Raw genomic sequence first — 19615 nt, forward strand, 5'->3', positions numbered from 1 at the left:
GGAATTTTTTCTTAAAACTGCATTTTTGGTTAAGGGCTTGTAAGTAAGCATTTCACTGTAAGGTGAAATTGTATTGCATGTGGCAAACATATGTTGTATTCGGTACATGTGACAAATAAAATTTGATTTGATTTGAATGAAATCAGTGAATTGAAATATATTCATTAGGCCCTAATCTATGGATTTCACATGACTGGGAATACAAATATGTATGTTGGTCAAAGATACCTTATAAAAAAGATAGGGGCGTGGATCAGAAAAGCTGTCGGTATCTGGTGTAACCATCATTTTACTCACGCAGCACGACACATCTCCTTCGCATAGAGTTGATCTGGCTGTTGATTGTGGCCTGCGGAATGTTGCCCAGTCATTTTCATTGGGTGTGTGAATTTGCTGGATATTGTCGGGCACTGGAACTCGCTGTCGTACACGTCAATCAAGAGCATCCCAAAAATGCTCAATGGGGGACATGTCTGGTGAGTATGCAGGCCATGGAAGAACTGGGACATTATCAGCTTCCAGGAATTGTCTACAGATGGGGCAGTGCATCATCATGATGAAACATGAGGTGATGGCGACGGATGACTGGCACGACAATGGGCCTCAGGATCTCGTCACGTCACGGTATCTCTTTGCATTCAAGTTGCCATCAATAAAATGCAATTGTGTTTGTTGTCTGTAGTTTATGCCTGCACATACCATAACCCCACCGCTACCATGAGGCCCTCTGTTCACAACCTTGACATCAGTAAACTGCTCGCCCCCACATAACACAATACATGATGTCTGTCATCTGCACGGTACAATTGAACCCGGAAATAATTAGTAAAGAGCACACTTCTCCAGTGTTCCAGCTGCCATTGAAGGTGAGCATTTGCCCACTGAAGTCGGTTACGACACCAAACTGCAGTCAGGTCAAGACCCTGGTGAGGACAATAAGCATGCAGGTGAGCTTCCCTGAGACTGTTTCTGACAGTTTGTGCAGAAAGTCTTCGGTTGTGCAAGCCCACAGTTTCATCAGCTGTTCGGGTGGCTAGTCTCAAACTATCCCGCAGGTCAAGAAGCCAGATGTGGAGGTCCTGGTCTGGCGTGGTTGCAGTTGTGAGGCCGGTTGGACGTACTGCCAAATTCTCTAAAACGACGTTGGAGGCAGCTTATGGCAAAGAAATTAACATTCAACTATCTGGCAACAGCTCTGGTGGACATTCCTGCAGTCAGCATGCCAATTGCACGCGCCATTAAAACTTGAGACATCCGTGGCATTGTGTTGTGTGACAAAACTGCAAATTTTAGAGTTGACTTTTATTGTCCCCAGCACAAGGTGCACCTGTGTAATAATAATGCTGTTTAATCAGCTTCTTGATATGCCACACCTGATATGCCACACTTCTCACTAATAGGGATGTAAACAAAAAGAATTGAGAGAAACAAGCGTTTAGTGCATTTGGAACATTTCTGTGATCTTCTATTTCAGTATATGAAACATGGGACCAAGAGTTTACATTTTGATTTTATATTTTTGTTCAGTGTATATAGTGAAAAAAATTATAAAATAATAGCACATCTATCCAACTATCTCTGATGTACTGTGTAGTGGTGCACTTCATCTCTAGGTACAGTGCATTCTGGAAGTATTCAGACCCCTTTCCTTTTTCCACATTTGTTATGTGGAATTATGTTACAGCCTTATTCTAAAATGGATTAAATACTAAATGTTCCTCGTCAATCTATACACAATACCCTATAATGAGAAATCAAAAACAGGTTTTTAGAAATGTTTTCAAATGTATTAAAAATTTAAAATTTACAGAAATACCTTATTTACATAAGTATTCAGACCCTTTGCTATGAGACTCAAAATTGAGCTCAGGTGCATCCTGTTTCCATTGATCATCCTTGAGATGTTTCTACAACTTGATTGGAGTCCACCTGTGGTAAATTTAATTGATTGGACATGATTTGGAAAGACACACACCTGTCTATATAAGGTCCCACATTTGACAGTGCATGTCAGAACAAAAACCAAGCCATGAGGTCGAAGGAATTGGCTGTGCAGCGATGCTCCCCATCCAACCTGACAGAGCTTGAGAGGATCTTCAGAGAAGAATGGGAGAAACTCCCCAAATACAGGTGTACCAAGCTTGTAGCATCACACCCAAGAAGACTCGGCTGTAATCGCTGCCAAAGGTGCTTCAACAAAGTACTGAGTAAAACTTTTTTTAAACATATTTTGCATTGTTATTATGGGGTATTTAGTGTAGATTGATGAGGAAACATAACAATTTAATACATTTTAGAATAAGGCTGTAACCTAACAAAATGTGGAAAAAGTTAAAGGGGTCTGAATATTTCCAAAGGTGTTTATTTAATAAATCTGTAGAATGCCTGCTTTTGTATTGGTCTCTCCTGTCTGTAGAATGCCTATTGAATGCCTACTGTGTGTTTATGCTGGTGTTAATCTGTATGGAAGCTATACGTACTGTATATATTTTAGTGTGCGTCTGTGTGTACAGATTGAAAGGTGTGTAATTGACAAGGACACTGATCCGGTGTCTAGATTAGGTCAGTGTGGGTGGAAACTAGGAATGAGGGACAGCTATTCCTGAACTGGAGAATATACTGTATATATATATATATATATATATATATAGACCAAGATTTTTCTGTCCTGCTGCCTGACCCACTCGCACACAAATTGATGTACACAATAGATAATTACCCTAATTTACTTCAGAGGACAACAACCCGGTTAAGCATTTCTAATCAGGTGCTACTTTTTTATATTATTAGCAGATTTGTTTGCAGACTTGTTAAAATTAACATGTCTGCAAACTACACCTACGATATAACATAGGTATGTGCATAGGAATTATGTGGACAATGCCTGAATTACCATAATGAACAGGTTTCTACTAGTTTCCTGAACAAGCTAAGCAACTTGGTGGAAAACAGACATACTTGTTCAGGGGGGATTTCTAAAAGTCAAGAAGGCTGATTTGATCTTTATGTTGATTTGTCCTGTCCCGTGTCCACCCCTGTGAGAGATGTGCTATTCTGAGGCCCTTGCATGCTTATTGTCTCGATCATATATTTTCACTTTAACTGTTCACTTCTAGCAGTTCATTAGGACAGACTTTCCCAACTTCTACAATAAAACAGAATCTAAATTGGTGTGAATGTTGAAGAGAATGCATGGGTCTCTGAGGCTGAGCCCAATTGTTCTGCTAGTGTTAATGTAGTTATCAATGTGATGACTGATCAAATAAAGAAACACAGCACTTTTTGAACATTCTCTATAGGGATGTTCTCTCTGATCTGAAGACGTCACATAAAAACAGGGACACATAGAATGACACTGTGCTCTAGGCCTAACTTACCACAGCGGGGAACAAATATCTGATACAATGCTGTTTCTGTAAGGCTTCAGTTTTATCTCAGATAGAGCAGCACAGCTCCAATGGTCTGAATACTGTTGAAGGGATACCTAAAATAATGTTTAGTATAGGGCTCTAAGGATACCCCTCCATCCATAGTCTTCACGTCATTCAGAGTATGGCTTGTCTATATGGCTCATTGTTGAAATGTGGTACTTTACTGCCCTCTATTGGTCGTTTTTTAGCTCTAAATTATTACGAGAACAAACCATGTTTTAATTTGTATTGTGTTTTTTCATTGCCTCAACTCAGTACTGGACACTTCTGTGTAACTCCTTTACACAAGGATTTAGCCCTTTCAGAAAAACACCAGATTGTGATGGTAATAGCAAACAAACCTAATTCAGGATTGTTCACAAGAATTTCGCTATACCCGCAATAACATATGTATATGACAATATTTAATCAAATGTGTGCTTTTTACAGCTCTGGCCATAATATTAAATATCTGTTAGTAGTAACTGATTCAGTCAATGAACTAAACAAAACTGAGACGTGTGTAACATCCATTTATTACCACATATGAGAAATCTGGAAATTACAAACATTGTTTTATTTAAACATCTTAACATTTCAAATTCCAATTAAGAAACAAAAATGATTTTAATCAAAAGGGTGACACAACCTGAGAAGCAAAGGGGGAGGTCTAAATATCCGTGACCATTCCAATTACAGCTCACATAACATTAACATACATGATCACTTTACCAAATAGACTGTTTTTGGTTTGCAAGAGAGCATTGACCACCAGCTCCATAAACCTCACAACAAGGCCCCTCAGGAGTGATCACAAAGAACACTGGATTCACTATTTGTTTGCAAAAGCCTTTAAATGCTGTCTCCAATTATTTATCGCAGAAGCCAAATTTGAGAATTCAAAGACAAAGGGAAAATAGTGCCAATATAAGAGGCAATGAAATGAGAATGAACAATCTAGAATCCCCTTCGACAGCTAAAACAAATCACAAGCTTCAACACCTGTAGAAACGATAGCTTACGTCAATTTTGTTTTCTGTACAAAATTTTATTCGAATCCACCTCCATTTCATTCACAAATCTTTTATCCACTATGAAAAATGTGCGTAAGCATAAAAAATAATACCCATGATAATGATCAATATTGTAATAAACAATTGCTCCAGAGATGTTTTTGAATTGTATACAATTTGCTGTGCTGATCAGAATCTACACGCTCACACACAAAGGGGGGGGGGGCTGGACTCTCGTTCATGTGTTGCCATGAAAGATACCAGCTCAGTCTCTATTTCACTGGAAGAGTGGGGAAGGAGGAAGGGGACTAGGGCAGTTGTTCTAGCACCCTGCAGAGAAAGAGGTACTCCACTCTGCAGACAAAAACCCAAACCCATCCTCCTGCGACCACAACCTATGTCAGATTCCCTGTCTTGTTTTATCTGATCTCTCCACACGGCATCATGACAATGGAACATCTGATTTGATGGTGTGATGGTGGGGGATCTGACCAGCAACAAGCAGGTACATGCACAAAAGAGTACCCTATAATAGTCTGCTGTCGAGAGTACTAAGAAAACACCACTATACACATTATTCTTATCATAATCATTGTTTCTCTAAATCACTACCAACATAAGAGGAGAGGGGGAGGGCAGACTGGTGAGGGGAGGAGAGGTAAATCAGGTAGGCATCTAAGCACGCTCCCCACGGATACGACGGGCCAGCTGGATGTCTTTGGGCATGATGGTGACACGCTTGGCGTGGATGGCGCACAGGTTGGTGTCCTCAAACAGACCAACCAGGTAAGCCTCGCTGGCCTCCTGCAGACAACAAAGAACAGGATGGAGAAACGGCTCACAATATCAACCTGTAAAATTCTATTTTGTCATACATTCAGGCACACGATCGAAGCATTCCTCTTTAGTGTGTGATTTAAAAAAAAGTAATAATGCAATTATAGTCTTCCTGCCTCGAACTTGAGATATGTGGTTTATGACAGCTTGTGTCCCTTAGTTGGGGTTAGCACTGACCTGCAGGGCCCCAATGGCTGCACTCTGGAAACGCAGGTCAGTCTTGAAGTCCTGAGCAATTTCTCTCACCAGGCGCTGGAATGGCAGCTTGCGGATCAGCAGCTCAGTGGACTTCTGGTAACGACGGATCTCACGCAGGGCCACAGTACCAGGTCTGGAAGGAAAAACACAGTTAGAACAATCCCATGACTAACACCACTGTATGGATTCAATACAGAAATCCAGAGTCAAACATGTCATCAAACTCTTTAGGCCTAAATCCTTCTCTCTTGCGTCAGGTGGTGATGGAGTCATAATAAGGAACATTAGTGTGGCTCAGGGACAGAGGGCAGCTTTGGCAAGACCTTTCAGCCTCACTGTCACTCTCACCTGTAACGATGGGGCTTCTTGACCCCACCAGTAGAAGGGGCACTCTTGCGGGCAGCTTTGGTGGCCAGCTGCTTACGTGGGGCTTTGCCTCCAGTAGATTTACGGGCTGTCTGCTTGGTACGGGCCATGGTTCCTACAAATCACCTGAACAAAGGGGAGAACCACAAAATTACTATAGCTTAAACTTTCATTGCAATTATACCTGATAATAAGTAACTGGATTTGTATTCATCCATTACCTCAGCTGATTCAAAACTTTCACAAAATGTGAAAATCCCTGTGAAACAAGATTATTTCTGTACAGTAATTGGGTGTTCCACTCACTGTCATTGAACACATCTAGAACCAAAAAAAGTGTTGAGAGTCTACAACATGAATTTTCCCAATCAAAGTCGAGTGGGCCAATCAATCAATCAATCAATGGGGGAAAACGAAGGCATTGGTTGGTTAGTCAATCTTATTGTGTAAACATATGACTAAGACCAATCAGCGTATGTTCTGTCACGAGGAGGCGCAATCTACAGCTCCTAGACGTTGGTAGCCCCGCCCACTCCGCTGTGACGATGGCGGCTGCTTGATGCGCAACCGGGATAAAGACCATAGGCAGAAGAGCAAAGGAGTACCACTAAAACTTTGATATTTAAATAAACAGCTGTTTGACAATATCATCAAACAACTAATATATATATAAAAGACATCTCAGAGAACTCGTATGTAGGCACAGAAACGGACTTCGACCACCAATGCCTGCGTACAACCGAAGCGAACCCGCGCATAATTTGAATTTTTTTTCATCCAGTTGCACTAGCTGTAGAAAAGGCTGCAATTCTGTGCCGTTTCGACAGTGGGGTTTGTTATTTTCCTCTACGACGAAAACGAGATGGATCTCCAACAAAATTACACCACAATTGAAGAAATTTGAAACTTTTCGAATGTGAAGATCGCGTAAATTAAAAGCAGTCGAGTGTTTGACTTACCTACACCAAAAGTGGTTAAAAAGAATGTGAGAAGTGTTTAGCTTGTCTGGCGGTGTCAGTATTTTCTTCCTCGTATCCACAATGGGAACAACCGTCCAGCGGGAAAATGGCCGCTATGTCAATCATTTCTCCCAGAATGCCATAGTGTATACAAACATTTCTAGTTTCGTTTCATTTGTGGTGTTTCAGACAAATGTTTGGATATTTCTTTGTGCGCCACTGAATGTTACTTTATATCAGTCTCCAAATTTCATATGCGAACATAATAGCATACTTGCTATCAATATTTTTCTCAAGATGTTGTGGAAACGTTTTGGCTTTTCAATTTGCCATGCTCAAGAAAGCTATTATGCTGAAGTTATTGTGCATTTCTATATCATCGTACAACCTTACATTCACAAGTCTTGTGCAAATGTCAGCCTGCAATGTCAAAGGTCTGGTTTCCAATCAGTTGTGTAAAGTATAAGTAAAAATACGTAAGTACTACTTTAGTTTTTTGGGGTATCTGTACTTTAATTATATTTTGGACAAAGTGTTTACGCCACACATTATCCCTGACACTCTAAAGGACTTGTTACATTTTGAATGCTTAGGACAAGAAAAAGGTCCAATTCACGCACTTACCAAGAGAACGTCCCTGGTCATCCCTACTCCCTCTGATCAGGCAGACTCACTCCTCAGTCACATATTTAGCAGATGTCATTGCGGGTGTAGCGAAATGTGTTCCTAGCGCGAACAATGCAGTAATAGCTAAACAATTCACACATCTTAATTCCATTATAAGAAATATATTAAGACGAGCAAAGTCTAAATGTGATGTAAAGACGTTGGACATGCTTGTAAATGATGCCGGAGTGCCCCTGGCTAGTCGTAAAAAAATAAAAGTTAACGGTGCCGTGTGCTTAGTAAGGAATTTGATAAAGTATATTTAAAACCAAATACTTAAGTCAAGTAGTATTATACTGGTGATTTTCACTTTAAAGAATATCTTTACTTGGCAAGTAAAACAAGTGGGTACTTTTGCCATTGAATATGACAGTTCAAATAACATTAAAACGGTTCACTATTTAAAATACCATTGCCAGCAGCATACAACTCAGGACAGGCCAATCACGTCACTCAACCAGTTGTGGAACAGTAGTTTATCACCTTTGTATGAGAATTCTGGATTTTTACAAATGTCTGCTTAAAAATGTAAAAAAAAAAAAAAAAATCAGTGTGAAAAGGGCATCAACCTGAGAAAGGAACTAAAATATTACCTGGATAAAAGCATTAGAGAAATACATAAACATTGTGCTACATAGGCCTATGCAATATTTTGAATCATGCAAAGTCATATTTTTATTGATCAATTTCAGAACACAATTAACCATTTGTAAATGTATCATGTAAACAGTAGAAACACTAGTTGTAAAAAAAATTATAATAAAGGGTACATGTAAAAACACCACATGTTTACCAATTAGAAAACCAACCCTGTCATGATGTAATAGTAGGAGGGGGAAATGCTTGCCCAAGATGCTTCATGCATGCACCCTTTGCTGTGCCGAGTTGCATACACAAAGGTGTGACTCAGATCAGCTTCAAAACAGATACAAAGTACCCTAAAAGTCTGCTGCTAAGAGAACTAAGGGGGACAAGACTACAGTTTACTTGTGTCACATCATTACTCAAATCAAGCTCCTTATAAGGATAAGTGGGAAGGGAGGAAAAGACAGACTGAGGTATAAAAAAATAATAAAAGGGAGGCGTCTAAGCACGCTCCCCACGGATACGACGGGCCAGCTGGATGTCTTTGGGCATGATGGTGACACGCTTGGCGTGGATGGCGCACAGGTTGGTGTCTTCAAACAGACCAACCAGGTAAGCCTCGCTGGCCTCCTGCAGACAAAAAAAGTTGAATTCAGCTGACATGCATAAGCTCTCTTGGTATGGACCAATGAATTCTTTGAACATTTGGGGAGATGACTGCCAGTAGGTCACCACCTTTTAAGGGATACTTTGGGATTTTGGCAATCAGGCTCTTTATTTACTTCCCCTGAGTCAGTATGAAGAAAGTTTGAGCCAATGCTAACTAGCATTAGTGCAATGACTAAAAGTTTAAATCTTTGAGCATGCTAGCAGATACCCATAGGCTTTGTCATTGTGCTAATACTAACTAGCATTAGCTCGCAAACCTAACTAACTTTCTTCATACTGGACAGACATATGGCATTCAGTAGTTCAGCCGACTCAGCAAAAGATGATAAAGGGCGTCATTGCCAAAATTATGAAGTTTCCCTTTGAGTGTACAGATTCCCGATAGGTCTAGTTTTAGTGTTATTTGGCAGGTTAACAGAAATCATAAACCCTGACCTGCAGGGCTCCAATGGCTGCACTCTGGAAACGCAGGTCAGTCTTGAAGTCCTGAGCGATTTCTCTCACCAGGCGCTGGAAGGGCAGCTTGCGGATCAGCAGCTCAGTGGACTTCTGGTACCTACGGATCTCACGCAGGGCCACAGTACCAGGCCTGGAGTAAAACACAGTAATTAACCACTGTGGTCCTTTACTCCATCTACACAATTATTAAAGGAGACCACGACACTAGGTGGGTGAAAGGCTGTTCAGGCACTATGCATTTCATCACTCTCCATCACCTGTAGCGATGGGGCTTCTTGACCCCACCAGTAGAAGGGGCACTCTTGCGGGCAGCTTTGGTGGCCAGCTGCTTACGTGGGGCTTTGCCTCCAGTAGATTTACGGGCTGTCTGCTTGGTACGGGCCATGGCTCCTACAAATTACCTGAATAAAGGCAAAGTTGAGAAAGGAATGTTAATGGAAGTGTAACCAACTAGATATCAAATTGCAGTGTAAAACCATGTTAGCCTGATAAATGCCAAGCTTTCATGAAGCATTTGATTTTAGGTGAGACACATTTCAGCTCTATGAACCCATAAAAAAAGTGCATTGTTTGGTCTATTAATGATTGGATACACTATCCAATCAATGGGGTTTGGATTAATCTGTTAGATGTCATCTGATTACAAAGTTAACTAATGTTACCGTAGCAAAAATATTGTCATCCGATTAGATACTTTTGAAAAACAAGACGGTTACATTTAGACATACTGTTATGACAAAATACATAACCACTTTTCTAATCTCAGACTCAATTCATCATTGGAAAAAGACAAGTTTAAATTTGTTCCACCTGATCACAAGTAGAGACCACTAGAATGACACAAAGCGTTCGATGGAACTTTTGTCTAACGATTCTAAAAGAAAATTAATCCAAATGTAAAAGGAAGTAATCAGATTACGTTAGTACTGGTTAATCCAAAAATTATATTAGAGTACAATTTGACAGGTAACTAGTAGCCGATACCACTTAAAGTAACCTACCAATCAACATGCTTACAATTTGATATTTGTTTACAACACGGATTGTATCTAAATCTGTGGCTCAATTACGCAAAGATGAACATCAAATTGAGCGAATTAGAGCGTAACGGTTTCATACAACTACCAATCGGGACTTGTTTAGTGATCAGATGGGCGGGATTTTCTTCCTTGTTCGCCAATGAGCAATGTTTTTCACCAAATAGGTCCCCGCCTCTTACGCATTGGAGACGATGGCTGCTGTAACAGGAACGTACTAACGGGAAGGAAAATTCGAATGTGTTTTACAAGAGGGTGACAATTAAAACGACGTTTAAACGATGACATTGCCGCTTTATACTAACAAACACATTGAAGATTGTTCTAAACACCACTAGGAATCGATTGAAAAAGTTCAGTACTCAGAAGATCACTCAGAACCGGTGCATAACCGTGTCAAATTCGACAGGAATGCTTTGGTCTCTAGTTACTACAAGCAGATAATAGCTTGCTTTTTCGGTCGTCGAGCTTGGGTTTCCCTATGATCGCGGATTTAGTTGCAAAAAGATACTATCGAAAGAACAAAAAAAGTGAAAATTCACAAATACACAATTAAAAAAATATATTTCAAACACGACACTTACCTTTGATACAACAGCTAATGTTTAAATGTGAAACTGGTCTCGTGTCCTTATTTATTGCGTTGTTCCCACAACAGAATGGAGTCCTATATTGGGTTAAAATGGCAGGTTACCCACAATGCATCTGCTGCGACAAGAGAGACCAACTTTTCTACACGTTTATCAATTGACCCATTCAATCAATTATCAATCATCTTAACTGAAAAATATGATCAATACATTCAGAAAAGCGTGATATACTACATAATGTGCGATGTTTTTAAAATGTCTATTTATTGCATTGGCAGATATTGACCATTTAAATGTATGACATTTATGGAATAATTGAAGGTGTTTTATGGGACACGTGATTCCACGTGAGTGCACGAGACAAAATGTTTATACTTACAAAATTAGCAATTACTGGATTTCTGTTACCAAATTTGTTAATGTAAGAAATCAAACAACTTAGATTCTCAGATGACATTTCTTGGAAGGTTTGTGTATTGTGACAAACATTGCTTTAGTATTATAAACAAGTTTTAAATCACAAAAGTATTAAAATACCTAGCAAAAATACATAGCAAAAATCTTCATTTTATACATTTTGGGCCTACAAATATCTTATTTCCAGGGGTGGTTTTTACACAATCCCTCCTTGAGGTGGCGATAGAGGCCCATCAGCTCATGCTGAACCTCAAAAGAAAAAACATTCTACAGCTGATCCAGCAGAGCATGGACTAGAGACGTCGGAGGGCTACGCAGACGCTCGTTGAACTCACGGGTACTGCTCTGGTAGTAGATTTGGCCAGAGAGGCTGAAAGCGGTGTCTAGTGGTTAATCTTTGATTAACAAACAATCAAACTTTACTCGGTGTGGCGGCAGTTGGCACCGCTATGCTGAGACTGGGTGAGATATGGTAAGAGATAGTGATGGAGAAGAAAGCGAAGCAAGTATGGAGCATGGAGGTCAGGAGGAACATAAAGTGGTTCTGAAGTTTAGGGAGGACAGAGGAGTTGGGGAGATGAGTCCGATAAGGTTGACGGCTGTGATAAAGGAGTTGATTGGGGAAGTTGTAATGCTAATGTATTAAGAGATGGGAGCTTGTTGGTGTACTGTAAGGACATGGCGCAGAGGGAAGCAAATAGGGAAGTGTATGGTGGTGTCGAGCAGCGGGGAAGGATTGGGGAGCTGGGCGTTCCTCATTGAGGACCATGTATGTTGCATTGATCCGATCTGTAATAGACTATGGTAGCATAGCGTATGGTTCGACAGCCCCGACATCATTGGAAAGGCTAGATGCCATACAGGGACAAGGACTCAGAATATGTAGTGGGGCCTTTCGGATATCTCCCAGAGGCTGCACTACAGGTGGAGATGGGGGATATATGCCATTGCAGATTAGGAGACAGCAGCTGGCAATGAATTATTGTCTCACCCTACAGGGACATGGGGTGTCTCATCCTGCAAAAGGGATTTTACAGGCATGCTGGGAACATGAGCGAAGACAGAACACAAGCTTTGGGTGAGTGTGTAATACCCAGGCGAAGGAGATAGGACTGTATGGAAGGGAGTTTAGTCCAACGGTAGCTATTCCTGTAAATGCACCATGGCTACTCCCGCCTCCAGTAGTTGATCTAGAAGCGTTGGAGAGACTACAGAAAGATAGGGAGGGTGTTGATCCATCTGATTTGTTTAATGGACGTCTGGATACAGTGCATCAGGATTTTGTTGCCATATACACAGATGGTTCAAAAGATCTGAGGACATGACGTTCTGGGTCAGCATTTGCAGTGCAGGAATGTGGGGGTGAGAGTCAGGAAACGCATTACAGATCATCTGGCTGTATAAATGGCAGAGCTGATGGCCATACTGTTGGCCTTGCAGTGGGTGGAGGAAGTCAAGACAGACAGAGTAGTTATTCGCTCTGATTCATGTGCAGTGCTAAGGAGTCTCCAGTCCTTTAGGTCACGTAGCAGACCGGGCCTGCTTTATGAGGTACTATAAACCCACGGCAGGAAGGGACAGAAGAGAGGATGCTATTTTTTAAAAGATTAAGGGTGGGACACAGCCAGTTGAATAAATCCTTAAATGTGGGAGGAAATCATCCAACAGGAAAGTGTGATTATTGCCAGGAAACACGAGACCGTGGAGCATATATTGCTACCATGTGGGCAGTATCAGAGGGAAAGAGAGAGGCTCAGATCTAATTTGAGGGAGAAATTGATACAGGAAATTTAGTTTAAAGTGTATATTGAGTAGAACGTCATTAGATATCGTCTCAAATATTTTGTTGTCTTTTTTAAGAGCAACGGATCTGGCAGGTAGGATTTAGTGAATGCCTGTTTCTGGCCGAACACTCCAGTACAGTAGCTGGCGGTAATGCACCATAACGTTGGATGTGGTAGGTGTGGTGAAGTTCTCGGAGCCTGAGGCTTGCACTGAGGGTCAGGATAAAGATGAGTCTGTGACAGTAGGAGTGATGTTTTTGGAAAACGTGGACCCTTGCCTATTGGCAGATCCATTTTTGGTCTCAGGGCAGGTGAAAACAGAGTTGGGTGCTGTGGAATCGGTGAATGTAACCAGAAGTGGTCTGGTGATAATTGTATGTGTTTCTGCTGGTCAGAGGGAGCAGGTGCTCTGTGTTAAGTGAATGGGGGCAAGAGATGGGAATTGTTTTGCACTCAAGAACAGGGCGCCATTGAAAGGAGTGATTTAATGGGGTAGTGGTAAATCTGAAAGCTGACCAACTGAAGGGGAAGATTCCCGGTGTTTGTGTTGCTCATTGTTTGGTGTGATGCAGACAGTGGCGTGAGTGGAGGAACAGAAGAGTCATTGTCTGTTCTTTTGAGTTTTGATGTTGAGTCTTTTTCCGACAAAGTGATGTTACGAGCTATTGTCCCGAATACTTTACGTTGTTACAGGTGTCAATGGGCATTGGGCATGTGGCATCGGTGTGTAGGAGGGAGGGTCCTAGGTGTGAGAAGTGTGCAGAAGGGCATGCGAGAAAGGAATACGTAGCATTGGGGAAAGTAGTGGAATGTGTTAATTGTAGGGGTGCCCATTGGGCAGGGGATCAGTAATGTCCTGTGCGAGAGAGGCAGGTTGAGGTTTCCAAGGTTAGAGTAGTGCAGAAGTTGTCATATGCTGAGGCAGTGAAGAAAGTAGAGGAAGATGGGTCAAGGGGGAGGGATCCTGAGAAGAGTGGTGTGAGTTGTAGATCTGTACCAGTACAGAGGGATAAACCAACAAGTGATATACGTTTCAGTAAGATTGGATTTTTGGCATTTATGGCAATGGTTAGCAACTGTACTGCAGGGATGGAATGTAAGTCCAAGAAAATAAAGGTTGTGGTGTCAGCTGCAGATAAGTATTTGGGTGTTGGAGACTTGACATCAGAAGAGTTACAGGGTTTGTTAAGTGGTGGTGTCCCATCCTTTCAGGCTGTTGGCCTGAAGTAGGACTAAATAGATTTAAATAGTGGAGTATGGTAGTTTATTTAGACATTATTATTATTATGTTTTTAGTAGTGTTAGATGGTAGGGTATTTGTTGTATGTATTTATTTATTTATTTAGTATTTTTTTCAAGCAAGGTTTAAGGGAGTTATACTCCAGTCTAGTAGGTGGCGGTAATGCAACATTTATTGGATACCAACTGCCGTTAAACCTCATCAAAGAAAAGAAGGCTGATCCATCATGGCGGCGGTTAAGAGACTCAAACGCGTGGCAGCGTTGCAGCCAGGATTCATATCTTTTAAATCGTCGGCCGAATCAGATGACTTGAACAGTGGCCGGAGGAAGCGTGTGAATAAGAATAAGAAAAAGAATTGGAACAAACACAGTGATATTCAAGATGTTGAAGAGTTTTTGGATGACGTGAGACTTCAGGAAAGAGCTACAGGGTGAGCAGCATGTTTGCCAACAGAGCTAGCTGTCTTGCTAGCTTTTATTACCTGCTAATAAGCGTATATTTAGCAGGTATTGCGACATTATCAAACATCTGATTATTCTAGCAAGCTAGGTTTGCATGTCAATCAGTCCAGGTCAACATCTTGCAGAAATGGAAGTTGTACCTTACAATGCTAATGTACACGTTGGGTTGTTTATTCTAATTAGCAAGCAAGCTAAGCTGGTTAACCAAGGGAGTTGGCTAGATAACTACATGTTTAAAAAAACAATGTCCTACTTACGTTCCAAACTATAATCACCCTCATAATTATCCAACCTTGAGCAACACACCTAAACTGAATCGTTTCTGTTTACTAGTAACGTTATGATTCGGCTGCTTTTATGTAACGTTACTTAACGTTAGCTAGCTATATTTAGAGTTTAACACATGCTTTATGCCGTGGCTACATTTTGATTCAAATTGAATTACCTGGTTAAACTTTTTTTTAAATGTTTTATTCGACAGAGGACTGATATCCGAGAAGCCAGATGATAGCCTGTTCTTTGTGGACATCGGAGAGCAGAAAAAAAGTGTCCTGCCAGGTAAGCAATATCATTGTTTACTTCAAATATATTTTCCGCTTCAACTTTGTTAATGTTTGGAGTGTCAAATCACTGAAGTTTGTGTTTTCTGTGTCTGCTAGAAGTCCAAGAGAGAAAGAAGGGGAAGAAGTCAAAGTCACGGCCCCTGAGGATAGACCTGATCCTGCAGCATGACTCCCTTGTCCCTCCGCCTAAAGAGTGAGTTTCTCTGATATACCCTGTCAATTGCCCTCTCACCCCCATCCTTCCCTGGCCCTTAGCTGGAGATGGTTTGGCCCGGTTCAGTCAGCTTGCGCATGGCACAGTGTCCAATGATGAACCCATCCTTGCGCTCACAGTATTTCCTTGGGAATGTGAAGACAATCATGGAACTCAGGGAGCTGTTGTGTGAACAGCCTCCTGGGAACTGAGGGCAATGTGCTGTTTCCCCTCTACTGGGTCGTATTTACTAGTAAAGAAATGGAAACAAACGGGAAAGGTACTACCTGAACTTGTCCAATAAGAAATACTTGTTTTTGTTTTCTGTTGCGAAAGGTTTTGCTAATGTGCACAAACTAATACTACGCAGATTTTCCCCTACTTTGTAAACTGGAGTCATGCAGCAAGGCTGTATTTTGATAAGTACACAAGTGTATTCTGGTTAGCTTATTTCTCATAATAAGATGTGATTGTACACACTGAAGTCTAGGACACTATTTAAAATTCAGTTCCCTCTCTCCCCCAGTGTTTTGGCCTACCAGCAACCAAACGCAAAGAAACTCCGCCGCATTGCAGAGAATGCCGAGAAATTGGCGGCCATGGGTGTGTTGCCACGGAGACAGAAACGGCTCTTGAACCGCAGACCGGCAACTAAAACGTCAAAGGCAAAGACGGCAGCCAACAACTTCCCAGACAGACCCTATTATGACTTGTGGGGAGGAGAGGGTAAGTTTGGCTATTCAAAATGCTAAACTAAGTCAAATAAATAGTTGGAGTTCTTCTGTCAGTGTTTGTGACCACATTTTATTCATATTGCAGCCAAAGAGACCGCAGATCCTTACTACCTTGAGCAAACGGGGAAACGGCGTGTGAAGGTGAGACTGCAGCATTGTCACTGCCTTAAAGTTTATAGTCTCTCAGTATTGTATGTGCTGTATCGTGAAAAGGGATACTTAGGCAAATAGGAGTGTTTGTATATTTACTGTCTTACTGTATTTAAGTTTTAAACGCTGTCTTGTTCATTCTTAGCGACCAGAGAAGCTCAACGCAAAGCCCTCTATTCTCCCGGCAGTGGAGGTCATAGCCCCTGGAGGCTCCTATAACCCAGACTTCTTCTCCCATCAGGTAACTTAATACACGTAAACAGTGATTTTAAATGCCAATGCCAACTTATCAATGCTTCTGCTCCCATGATGTGTGTGTGGTGTTCTGTCTCTTCATGTTGAGTAATGCCGTGGTTGATGTATTGAAGTGCTGACCTTTTTCTCCCAGGCCTTGTTACTAGAGGCCCATGAGGTGGAGGTGACGAGGGAGAGAGCGGAGCTGAGAATAGAGAGACAGCTGGCTGTCAAACGAGAGGATACTGCCACTGAGGTACGACAACAGAACCCCCCCCACCCACTGTTCATCATTACACAATTCAGACCTGTATGTGGTCCTTCGGCTCCATTTTGCCTGACCTTCTTCTGTTGTTTCTCTGCAGGAGACAGTCTTCCAGGAACTAGTGGAAGGGTTAGTGGAGGAGGAAGAGGAGGAGGAGGATGATGTTGTTTCTATTCGTGGTGGCTTGCAGCAGGAGAAAAAGACAGAGAAAGAAAGGAAGAGAGAGCGAGCCGACAAGATAAAGGCATGCAAGACTACAAAGCCTTTTCCCCCTAATGTGCTCTAGCCTTTCCCCTCCATGTGCTAGCTTAGGATCTGACCGACGGTGTCTCTTTTGCTGTTCAGTCACAACAGAAGCAGGCGGCAAGGGTGTTCACTGACAAGAAGCAGCAGCTCTTCCAGCTGCGCTCCATCCAGGCGACCCTGAAGAGGCGGGAGCAGCGGACCAGAGAGAGGGTGGCCCAGCGGAAGGCCAACCAGGAGGCAGAGAAGTCCATGCCCCGACGTCTCGGCAGACTCAAGTCAGTACCTCCACAAGAATGCCACTATTCTCATCTACCATCTTGGTTGTTTATTACAATTTATATCTAGGGCGAGATGCAACAGGTCCTCCATAGAGTTTCCTGGCCAATTTTAAAAGCAGGTAAAACGCATCCTAGTATGAACTGGAAGAAGCCGTAGACATTTCAATAACAATGGGCTCCAGAAAAACCTATACCCCATTCCAAACCAAATAATTTAGCCTGATTTCCATAGTGCTGCTTTCCCCTTAGTGTGAGTTTCGTCTGTGCAGTTGTCCTCTCTGTGATCTCCATACTCTGTCTGAACTTAGCCCCCACATATCTCCCCAGGTTCCAGGCTCAGGATCTAGAGATCCAGCTGAGTGATGAGATTCCTGGATCCCTGCGGACACTCAAGGTTTGTGACTGACCATCCCTCTCATCGTCTACAATGCATTCACACTGGGCTGACCTTTTGAACCCATGTACATGTGTGTGGAACTGAAATGCTGAAAAAGTTACAGCATAGCAACTTAATTCACAATCATGTCACATGCTGACCCGTTTTGGAGCAAGGTCCTTCATCAGAGCACTATTTATTTATATGGATTTACGGATGTGTACTGACATGTTTCCCTTCTCCACATGTAATTATGTGTCCTGCAGCCAGAGGGCAGTGTCCTCAAGGACCGCTTCAAGAGTATGCAAAAGAGGAACATGATTGAGCCCAGAGAACGAGCCAAGTAAGTTATTCTCTCCCTTTCTGTAAAACAAACAGCATCTCATGTCAGGTATATATTTATACATAGTAGTTTGTGCATGTCATTAACTCATAACTTTCATAGTAGAACATTCTAGATTTGTTTGTATTATTGTCTGTTTCCAGAGAGGTATACTACAAAGCAGGATCTATGCGTTAGCCCATAATATTGTGAATTAACTTTTTTTTTTAGATGAGCTTTAAATTGGCTTGGTCTAATTGACCCAACAACCAAACACACATTTAGCTGTCTTAATGAACCAGAAAATAGTTACTTTTGTTGTTTTATCAAAGTTAGCTGGCTAACATGCGTTGTAGTATACCTCTCTTTTGGTTGTCAGCTTAATAAGCATGACTATGTCCGGTGATGAACCCATCCTTGCGCTCACAGTATTTCCACGGAAATGTGAAGACAATCATGGAACTCAGGGAGCTGTTGTGTAAACAGCCTCCTGGGAACTGAGGGCAATGTGCTGTTTCCCCTCCACATCTCCTTTTGTCTTTACTATACAAGAGAATATAGTCTTGATTTGATAAAGCCATTGAAGTGCTTTGATTGTGTGCTCCGCCTCCTCCCGCAGGTTCAAGAGGAGACACAAGGTGAAGTATGTTGAGAAGAGGGCCTTCAGGGAGATCACCTAGAGACCAAACAACCAACCTATGGAACTGTTCAGGACTGTGATGTCACTCACAACACAGCCTCACCCACCGCCACTGGGCGACAGCCAGCCAAAGAGCTACTATTTGCCCCCTCAAATGTCTCCAATCAACTCAGCCCATTTTAAGTCAGTGATGGATTTGCCACCCTTTTAAATCTGTGTTGTTGGAAAATGTTGAAGATCCAAGTCACCACGATTTGGAACATTATTTGCTGTGCATTGTTATTTTCACGCACCAGCCCAATCCAGATGGCGCCCGTCAGATTCAGGGTCAGTTCTAATGCATTTGGATATTTAAATACACTGATTCTGGGTCTGTCGGCATCAGTTGGGAATGTTAAAGGCTTCAGAAAGGGGGCTCTCTCCTGTCCCTCTCTCCCAGTTGGTGATCTTGTCTTTTGTTCTTGCAAAACCAAGATTAATGCCCTCATTAGGAGTGGATTCCTGAGTGAATAACAAGGCTGTTAATGGAAGAAAAACGTTTAAAGCCACTTGTCAACATGTGGACTTGGGTACATTCTTTCAGTTATATCTGTTGTGTACAAAATCACTTGATTTGCTGTAATCTGACTTGATTTCATTAAAGCAAGTTAATTAATGAAATTGTTTTTATTTTTACTCTGATTATGCTATTTAAATCTGTTTGTGCTTCTCAATAAATAAGTCATGCATTATTAAGGTGTCTAGTATGATTGCAAAGAAGTTTCATACGATTTCTTAAAATTGTCTCAAGACCACAAGCATAAGTCTCCAGATGAAATTTGAATTTGTCACCAGAAGTCTATTCAACAGCTTAAAAACACAATACATTGCTTACAAAAATATTTCTACAATGTTTAAAGGGTCTAGTTTACATAGTGTATC

General features: G+C 41.6%; 3 protein-coding genes across 6 annotated transcripts; 1 reads left to right on the forward strand and 2 right to left on the reverse strand.

Moving 5' to 3' along the window:
* Positions 1–3923: 3923 nt before the first annotated feature.
* On the reverse strand, positions 3924–7717 carry LOC112266863 (histone H3.3A). 3 transcript variants are annotated; one of them, XM_042297231.1, is made up of 4 exons: positions 7408–7717; positions 5807–5950; positions 5438–5591; positions 3924–5227 (listed from the first exon to the last, which is right to left on the reverse strand). In XM_042297231.1, exons 2-4 carry the CDS (start codon positions 5932–5934, stop codon positions 5099–5101), a joined length of 411 nt encoding a protein of 136 aa, XP_042153165.1. In that variant the 5' UTR covers positions 5935–5950; positions 7408–7717; the 3' UTR covers positions 3924–5098. The 3 variants fall into 3 exon arrangements, with proteins under 3 accessions (XP_042153165.1, XP_024300516.1, XP_024300517.1); XM_024444748.2 differs by lacking the exon at positions 7408–7717 and adding an exon at positions 6784–6923; XM_024444749.2 differs by lacking the exon at positions 7408–7717 and adding an exon at positions 6788–6886.
* Positions 7718–8094: 377 nt separating this feature from the next.
* LOC112266862 (histone H3.3A) lies at positions 8095–10925 on the reverse strand. The gene is made up of 4 exons (XM_024444747.2): positions 10784–10925; positions 9420–9563; positions 9139–9292; positions 8095–8664 (listed from the first exon to the last, which is right to left on the reverse strand). The coding sequence occupies exons 2-4, from the start codon at positions 9545–9547 to the stop codon at positions 8536–8538; spliced, it is 411 nt and encodes a 136-aa protein (XP_024300515.1). The 5' UTR covers positions 9548–9563; positions 10784–10925; the 3' UTR covers positions 8095–8535.
* A 547-nt stretch (positions 10926–11472) lies between these two features.
* Positions 11473–19425, forward strand: LOC112266864 (ribosome biogenesis protein NOP53). Of its 2 annotated transcripts, XM_024444750.2 has the most exons (14): positions 11473–11678; positions 12205–12284; positions 14376–14662; positions 15175–15251; positions 15353–15449; positions 15976–16175; positions 16269–16324; positions 16479–16574; positions 16722–16823; positions 16933–17076; positions 17178–17353; positions 17684–17750; positions 17999–18075; positions 18674–19425. In XM_024444750.2, the coding sequence occupies exons 3-14, from the start codon at positions 14457–14459 to the stop codon at positions 18732–18734; spliced, it is 1359 nt and encodes a 452-aa protein (XP_024300518.2). In that variant the 5' UTR covers positions 11473–11678; positions 12205–12284; positions 14376–14456; the 3' UTR covers positions 18735–19425. The 2 variants fall into 2 exon arrangements, with proteins under 2 accessions (XP_024300518.2, XP_042153166.1); XM_042297232.1 differs by lacking the exons at positions 11473–11678; positions 12205–12284 and having other exon boundaries at positions 14363–14662.
* Positions 19426–19615: the final 190 nt, after the last annotated feature.

Source organism: Oncorhynchus tshawytscha, linkage group LG14 (assembly GCF_018296145.1).
Source record: "Oncorhynchus tshawytscha isolate Ot180627B linkage group LG14, Otsh_v2.0, whole genome shotgun sequence".
Taxonomy (NCBI): domain Eukaryota; kingdom Metazoa; phylum Chordata; class Actinopteri; order Salmoniformes; family Salmonidae; genus Oncorhynchus; species Oncorhynchus tshawytscha.